At 44.9% G+C, this 8,668-nt stretch overlaps 1 protein-coding gene across 1 annotated transcript; it reads left to right on the top strand.

Moving 5' to 3' along the window:
• Nucleotides 1-243: 243 nt before the first annotated feature.
• Nucleotides 244-1,899, top strand: LOC123185476 (E3 ubiquitin-protein ligase PUB23-like). The gene has a single exon (XM_044597351.1). The coding sequence runs from the start codon at nt 374-376 to the stop codon at nt 1,667-1,669; it is 1,296 nt and encodes a 431-aa protein (XP_044453286.1). The 5' UTR covers nt 244-373; the 3' UTR covers nt 1,670-1,899.
• Nucleotides 1,900-8,668: the final 6,769 nt, after the last annotated feature.

Here is an 8,668-nt window from a genome sequence, read left to right as displayed (position 1 = left end):
CCACACCAACCAAATTGTTCATCGCCACACCTATCATTTCATTATTTTTTTCTGACTGAAAGCAGCCAGCCTGCGTTTCAGATAAGACTACTCGCAAATTGCATGGTCGTGTAGAAGAATCTGCCCAACTAAGACTTCCACGGTTTCATCTCTCACCGTCGACTTCTGTTCTCTCTCCTTCTAACTCTCGCCCTATAAATCCATCTCTCGTCTGTCTCCTTCGGCTTCAGAAGCTACCTCGCTTGGACGACCAGAGCCATCCCTGTCTACTTGCTAGAGCTTCTCCTAGCTTCATGCATGTGTACATAGCTAGATATAGATAAACATATATACAGAGTGCGTTGCGTACACGGTGCGATACGACCAAGAGGCAATGGAGGGGCTGCCGGCGCAGGTGGAGGTTCCGTCCTACTTCCTGTGCCCGATCTCCATGGAGATCATGCGGGACCCTGTGACGCTCTCGTCCGGGATCACCTACGACCGGGAAAGCATCGAGCGCTGGGTGTTCACCGACGGCCACGGCGAGTGCCCGATGACCAAGCAGAAGCTCGGCGCCGCCGACCGGGAGCCCACGCCCAACCACACGCTCCGCCGGCTCATCCAGGGCTGGTGCGCGGTGCACGCGGTCGAGAGGTTCCCCACCCCGCGCGCTCCCATCGATGCCGCGCGCGTGGAAACCATCGTGGACGCGGCCAGGCGGGGGCAGGACCTGCTGGTGGCGTCCCTGAGGGAGCTCGCGGACATCGTCGCCGAGAGCGATTGCAACCGGCGCTGCGTCGAGAGCACACCGGGCGCCGTGGCGTTCCTCGTGTCCGTCGTCAAGAAGCACGCCGCAGACGACACGCCCAAGCCTTTAGAATCCCAGGAGGATCAGATGTTCGGCTCCGTGGTCGGTCCGCCAAGGGCGAGCTCGCCGGAGGACGTAGCTTTAAGCATTCTGTATTCGCTTAGACTCTCCGAGGGAAGTTGGAAGAGAGTCTTGGAACGCGGCGACAATTTCTTGGATACCATGGCGTCCGCGCTGAGGCGGCCAAGCTACCTCTCGCGCACGCACGGCATCCAGCTTCTCAAGGCAGCGGTTTCGGAGATGCCACCGGCGCAGCTGACCTCGGCAAGCGCCGAGCTGGTGGAGGGAGTGGTGTCGGTGGTGACAGATAAGCTTTCCGGGAAGGCGGTCAAGATCGCACTCCAGGTGCTCTGCCGGCTATGCCTCTGGGGCCGGAACCGCGTCAAGGCCGTCGAGGCCGGCGCCGTCGGGGCGCTCGTGGAGTTGCTCCTCGATGAGTGCTATGGAGGAAGCAAGCGGGCGTCCGAGCTCGCGATCGTGGTAATGGACCATCTCTGTGGCTGCGCTGAAGGGCGTTTGGAGCTTGTGGCGCACCCGGCAGGTCTGGCGGTTATGGCGAGGGCGGTGACACGAGTGTCCGCCGCGGGGACGGAGAGCGCGGTGCGCGCCCTGCACGCGGTGGCGAGGCACTCGGCGACCCCAGCAGTGTTGCAGGAGATGCTGGCGGTCGGGGTGGTGGTGAGGCTGCTGTTCCTGGTGCAGACCGGCGCCGCGGGCGATCGGCCGAGGGAAAGGGCGAGGGAGATGCTCAAGATGCACGCCAGGGTGTGGAGAGGCTCGCCGTGCTTCACGCCACAATTGGATGCATCCTACCCTTCTTGATATCACATGCAAGTATCTTCTTCGCCTTATCATATGATCCTGCATGGCATGCAGTTGTCCTTTTAGGTTTCCTAATCTGGCCATTTTAGGGTGTAAAGATTGTATTGATTGTTACAACCGACCAGGAAGTTTGATGCTCTCTGAAACTGGGGAGAGCATTCGCAAAATGAGTATGTTCAAAACTGTACATTTTGAAGACAACATTTGGCGGGCATGATGCTTTGTTTTTACGTAGGTTTTCTTTAGTGATCATGCTTGTTACTAAAACAATTAAACTGAGATATGATATCGATTGAAACCAAAATATATACTTTAGTCTTGTAATGCATAGTTGACGCCCGGGGAGCCAGATCGACGAATATAGAGGGAGGTTGAGCTTTCTTAACTCTTTTCGATCGGATGATAATTAAGGTACTAGACGCATGTGAGCAGGCACACTTTAAAATCTGCAACAATGTTGCCCTTATCAAAATCTGTAGAATTTGGTTTTGGATTGACCACTACATATGCATGTCACAAGAAAATATTATAGTATGAATATACTTTTTGAGATAAATCTAAACATATGATTTACAAGTTCTTAATTTAGATATTTGAGACAATATTTATAGTGATATAATTATGTTTTTACATGAAGGATGACCAAAACAGCACATATTTCTAATATGGAGGCGGTATTTAGATTGTATGAATTTCTAGAATTCCAAATTTTAATTAGGAATAACTTTTTGCATAAACCCTTTGGATCATATGCCGCATTTACATGGGGATTTTAGCATAGGACCTGAATATCCAACGAACGTCAGAGTTTTAGGCATGGCAAATCGAATGTTTTTCACGGCAAATTATGTTTGCTGAGGGTGACAAGTTTAGTTAGCGAGCATCGCAAATCCGTCTCATCTCTTTTCCTTTTTTTAGAAAATTGCCGTGCTCGCCAACTAAAATTGTCATCCTAGCTCCAGCATAAATTGCCATGAAAAAAATGTTTGACATGCCATGCCTAAAAATCTGATGTTTCCATTAATATATCTGCTCTAGCATATCCTCTCTTTCTCTCTCGGTAGGAACAAGGCAGTCGGCCAACATGTTCCCTTGTATTTCAAGGGATTTGTTTCCACAAAAAGAAAATTTGCACTTGCACTTTTTCTCAGTTATTTGTACCTACTATAATCCACATGAAGAGCACATTTGATTGGGTTGTTTTGTCTTTATCTATAAAGCGAGGTGAAGTCCCCCCCCCCCCCCCCGCGCGCAAATAAAAGGCAAAACACAGTCTTTTTGTATATTCTTCAATTGATCATGAGTACCAAAAACATGTATTAGTTTTTTTTTTCGAGATTGACGGGGGGGGGGGGGCAAAAACCCCACCGCTTGTTATATTCCCACTCGAAAGTGACTTGGCAGTCAGTACAGATACAAGTAAGTGCACAAAGGCACAAAAGAAAATAACAGGGGAGGGCTTCAAGAGGAAGCCCAAAACTAGAAGAAAGAAAACAATGGAGGGGAAGGCTGGCAACAGAACCAAAACGAAACCCCTGGAGGCCGACATCTCAGGTAGCAAGCTTCGCTGAGCAGCTTGTTCCACCACTGACAATGAACCACAACAAGGCCTAGGGAGAAAAAGACGGACACCATAACAGCAGCTCGCAATGGAACATCACTGACATGAACGAAGGGCGTCGGATAGCTGAGTTCGTGCGGCGACACCGGTGTGCGCCGGCGAAGCCAATAGACAACAAACCACCGAGACCGAAAAAACATGTATTACATTATTAGTGACAACAACAACAAAGTGTTATAACTAGATTCATCACAAATTTGAATTTTGTAAGATTTTTATTTGAAGCAACATATGGTATTTTCGGATGGTGTGTAAATCCCACCATGATTATTACTATTTTGTCATGACTGGAAATTTGGGCTTTGTTTGGATAGTGGTGTCAATGCCTGTTTGGCAGTTTTTCTTTAGTCCAGTCAATTCTAGATTTTTTTAATGTTAATCGGTTCATGGACCAGTCAAATATTTTGTATAGCAGGCATTTGACTAAATCAAACATATACTCGTATATTAAGGGGGAAAAAAGTTGACTGACAAATCATTACTCTAGAGACTCAATAGTGTGAAGCTGTAAAACTAGCTATCTGTGCATCATGTTGAAATATGTTTTATATATAGACTTGTGGCAGATAAACAGGACAACTCATGACATCAAAGAATCTAAAGAAAGGAAAAAATACTACTACTTCTATAAACTAATATAAAAGCGTTTATATCATTAAAATAATGATCTAAACGCTTTTATATTAGTGTACGAAGGGAGTACTATACATTACAAGGTGCAGAGTATGCACATGTTTTTCCAACTCCGGTACTATTTTCCATGGATGTCTCTATTTAAACGGTTGGAACGTCTCCATTTTCATCTGCTACCTGACGTCGATGTCGGTTCTAAATGCGTCGCTAAGATAGGATGACAACAGATTAAAGTCGATCATGTACAGGAAAGCGAAAGAAACACATGCGTACTGGGCACCAGTCCTGCTGTGCACTTGCTAGTCGCAGCGGCCCATCATCAATAACCAGTAACTCGGCTGGATGCATCCAAGGGCAGATGGGCAATACAATCGCACACGTGTATCATGCAGCCATACTTCGGACATTGGGTCACAGACGTTTCGGCAGGTTGGTTGGAGGAGGACCGATCGAGCAAGTCGTCGGTGGTGGGTCGTTGCACCATATTGCCATTTGCATGCGGTGCTCCTCCAAAGCCTCGAGCTTGTCGGCGAGCAGCGCCGCCGTTTTGAGAGCAGACGCGTAATAGCCACACACCGCATGCGCGCGCGGATCGAGTTCAGTTTCATGTCCAGATGCAGCCTGCAGGCAGGCTGCCGGCTTGTGTTATGTGTGTGAACTGGTGGGTACTGGGCAGATTAGGTGGGGCGCGGCGAACAAATGGGGATCCGCGAGCTTGTGTAAACGCCGGGAGCGCGACATGCCAATTTTGCCATGTGAAGGAACTAGAATAACTCATTCATCCTTGGAGGAGTGTGTGAACTAGAGTATGAAGTATACTAGGCAGCTAGTAATACGTAGTACCTCCATCCTGGTTTACTAGTCCCTTTATAGTCAGTGCCAAATTTTGACCTTAAATTCAACTAACAAAATATTAATACATGTTATAAAAAGTAATATAATTGGAAACTATATTCAAATATGAACCCAACGATATAAGCTTTGATGACATGCATTTATATTTTATTAGTTAAATCTCTAGTCAAAATTAGCACAAAAATATAAAGAGGACTTATAAACCAGGACAGAGGTAGTAGTTGCCTAGTTGACCGTACAACTTTTAGGAACCACCCTCTCTGTTTCTAAATATAAGACATTTTAAAAATTTCAACACGGACTACATACGAATGTATATAGACGCATTTTACAGTGTAGATTCACTCGTTTTATTTCGTATGTAATCTATATTGGAATCTCTAAAAAAAGCTCATATTTAGGAACAGAGGGAGTAGATAATATCTATGTGACGTGGGGGAATCGGTTGACTGGATGAATACTATGAGAACTACAATAAAAGAATACTAGCATCTCGACATATGTGGGTCAGAGATTTGGGTATTCTGGCATCTCGACATATCACTAATGGAAAACCAACCTTTCATCCGGAGCACTAGTCCCGGCTGGGTTTGGGCCCGGAACTAATGTGAGCATTAGTCCCGGTTCCAACGGCTAGGAGCGTACGGGGGCACGGCAAGGATTAGTCCCGGTTCAAATGAGACCTCTAGTCCTAGTTGGTGATACCAACCGGGACTAAAGGGGTTGCGGCACGGGGACTAAAGATATCCCTATATAAAGCTGCTTCGTCTAGCCTGAGTCCAAGCTTTCTCTCATCTCTGTTTCCCTCCCCAAGCTCGAGTTCATCCTTCATTTTTGCCAAGATTTGTCAAGATTGGAGGCACCCCATCTATCCAAGGGTTCTAAAAGGTTAGCAACTTCATCCTTTCATCTCTCATTGCTAGTTTAGCTCGTTTCATGCTCTATAAGTATAGTGATTTGAATTACGTGGGAGTTTATTTGATTTATATGCAATTTGAGCTCAAATTAACTTCTTAGTTGCATATGTGTAGGTGTGGTTTACTTAGTGCCTTCCTGTCCCCATCCTCACCGCCGTCGATCGCCCGCGCCATCCCGTTGCCGACACCACCTTGGTGAGCCTCTTGTTTTTATCCTTTTTATAAAAAAAATCTTATTTGTATGATTCAGATAATTACTTGTACTTGTATGATTGTTTGTTATATATAGTGCCATGGTTTTGATACCCGTCCTCGTCGGGCCTCGTCCGGTTTATGATTTGGCTGTGGTATATTATCTTTTATAACTATTTATTTCATTTCGTGTTTATGACAATTATGTCCATCAAGTTAACACATATATTTTTATCTAGGAGGTATGTGAACTGGAAATTGCAACCAACCCTCTTGTCGAGAAGTTAAATTTAGTTGAAAAAGAAAACCATTATTTGAATTTTTTTGAAAAGAATTGAAGAAGAGAAGATAAAATTGGAGTTGTATGTTGCTGATGTCGTCGATGATCACAAGATCAAGATGGATGCAATGCATTTGAAGATTAGAAAGATTAAAAAATATGCCATTAATAAAGAGGCTTGGTATCATTATGTTGTTGGATGAATTATTACCTTAGTGGTGATTCTGATCGCATTTGTTGTTGCATTTAAATGCTTTAGCTATATAGTTGTATGTTGTTTTATGAGAAGTATGTATGAACTTGTATTAATTTGGTCACTTCGATGTTGTGTAATGAAGATGAGCTGGCAATGGATGTACGATGACCGACGCTCTCCCGAGTTCGTTAATGGCATGCATGATTTTCTACGTGTGGCTGAGGCAAACAAGCGGAATGGTTTTATGTGTTGTCCATGTAGTGTTTGTAAGAATGATAAGGATTACTCTACCTCAAAAATCCTTCACAACCACCTCCTTCACTCCGGTTTCATGTCTGGCTATAACTGTTGAACCAAGCACGGAGAAAGAGGGGTTATAATGAAAGACAATGAAGAAGAAGAGGATGATGACAACTATCCTAGGTTCCCTGAATACAATGGTACTACAATGGGGGAAGCTGAAGAAGAGGCATCATATGAGCCCGCTAATGATCTTGGTCGGGCCATTGCTGATGCAAAGAGAAATTGCAAAAGTGAAAAGGACAGGTTGAAGTTGGAGTGCATGTTAGAGGATCACAAAAAATTTGTTGTATCCAAATTGTGAAGATGACAAGAAAAAGCTAGGTACCACACTGGAATTGCTGCAATGGAAGGCAGAGAATGGTGTATCTGACAAGGGATTTGAAAAGTTGTTGAAACTAATAAAGAAGACACTTCCAAAGGATAATGAATTGCCCGACAATACGTATGAAGCAAAGAAGGTTGTCTGCCCTCTAGGATTAGAGGTGCATAAGATACATGCATGCCCGATCATGACTGCATCCTCTACCGCGATGAGGAGTAAGGGAATTTGAATGTGTGTCCGATATGCGGTGCATTGTGCTATAAGACTAGCCGCGATGACCCTGGTGATGTTGAGGGCGAGCGCCCCAGGAAGAGGGTTTCTGCCAAGGTGATGTGGTATGCTCCTATAATACAATGCAATCGACCCCCAGGTCAAGGTGATCACCGATAAGGCGGTAACCGATGCTGCTAGAGAGATGGGTATCAGTGTTGATCAACTCCTAGGCACCAAGGAAGTCCCCATGGCTGATGTAGCATGGAAATATGTCCCTGAGAATCCTCTGGTCAGACCTGAGCAGGTCTTGCATCTATCAACACAAATGCGAAGATTGCATCAGTGGTACATGAAAGAAGTAAATAACGCGCGAGAGATGCTCATGGCAAAAGTCAATGAAGAGCATTACTTCTATGAAAACAAACTATGCACTGAGTTACCAGAATTTTTCAGTTATACAATCAAGACACACTCGACAAATCTATCGTCAGTTGCTATTGTCTATAAGTGATTTCTTTCTGTAATTTAAGTCTCTACCTCAGCTGGTTCATTGCCTGTAATTATGCCCACTATATTCTTTTGTACGCTATTATGCAGAATGAAGATTCTCGAATGCAAAAGAGATGGAATCTATGGCATTGGGTTCGTTGATCCATATATCATTAATGAAATAACGATACAAGACCACGCCAAAGTCACAGAGGATAACTTGCTAAGGTTTATGAAGGCACAAAATACCAGAACAGAAATACTATTTCCTTACAACTTCAAATGAGTGTTACTATCTTGTACTACACATTCTATTTTGCTTACTCGATGTTAAGTGTAGTTGATGAGTCATGCATGTCTGCTTATATAAATGTGCGCATGTTCCACTGGATCCTGCTACTCATTAGGGTTGACGATGGAATTGTTGAAACCCTGGACTCACTAGGTAAAGACTGAAACGTCCATTTTGCACCATGCTTTTATATTGATATTTATTGCATCATGGGTTGTTATTACATATTTTGGTACAATACTTATGCCTCTTATTTTAAAAGGACATGAAGAGGGAGAATGCCGGCAGCTGGAATTCTGGACTAGAAAAGGAGCAAATTTGAGAGACCTATTCTGCACAACTCCAAAAGTCCTAAAAATTTACGGAGAATTATTTTGAAATATAAAAAAATATTGGGCGAAGAAAGCACCAGAGAAGACCCACCAGGTAGCCACAAGGGTGGGGGGCGCCCCCTACCTTGTGGGCCACCTGGCAGGCCTCCGGTGCCCATCTTCTGCTATATGAAGGGTTTTGACCTGGAAAAAATCAAGAGGAAGCTTTGGGGACGAAGCGCTGCGGTCTCGAGGCAGAACCTGGGCAAAAGCAATCTAGGGCTCCGACAGAGCTGTTCTGCCACGGAAACTTCCCTCCTGGAGGGGGAAATCATCGTCATCATCATCACCAATGATCCCCAAATCGAGAGGGGG

Source organism: Triticum aestivum, chromosome 2A, assembly GCF_018294505.1.
Source record: "Triticum aestivum cultivar Chinese Spring chromosome 2A, IWGSC CS RefSeq v2.1, whole genome shotgun sequence".
In the NCBI taxonomy this organism is placed as follows: Eukaryota; Viridiplantae; Streptophyta; class Magnoliopsida; order Poales; family Poaceae; genus Triticum; species Triticum aestivum.
The sequence above is the reverse complement of the archived record's forward strand: the minus strand, read 5'-3'. Positions and strand labels throughout refer to the sequence as shown.

Coding starts and splice junctions, on each gene's coding strand:
- LOC123185476 (XM_044597351.1), top strand. CDS start 374: ATGGAGGGGCTGCCGGCGCAGGTGGAGGTTCCGTCCTACTTCCTGTGC.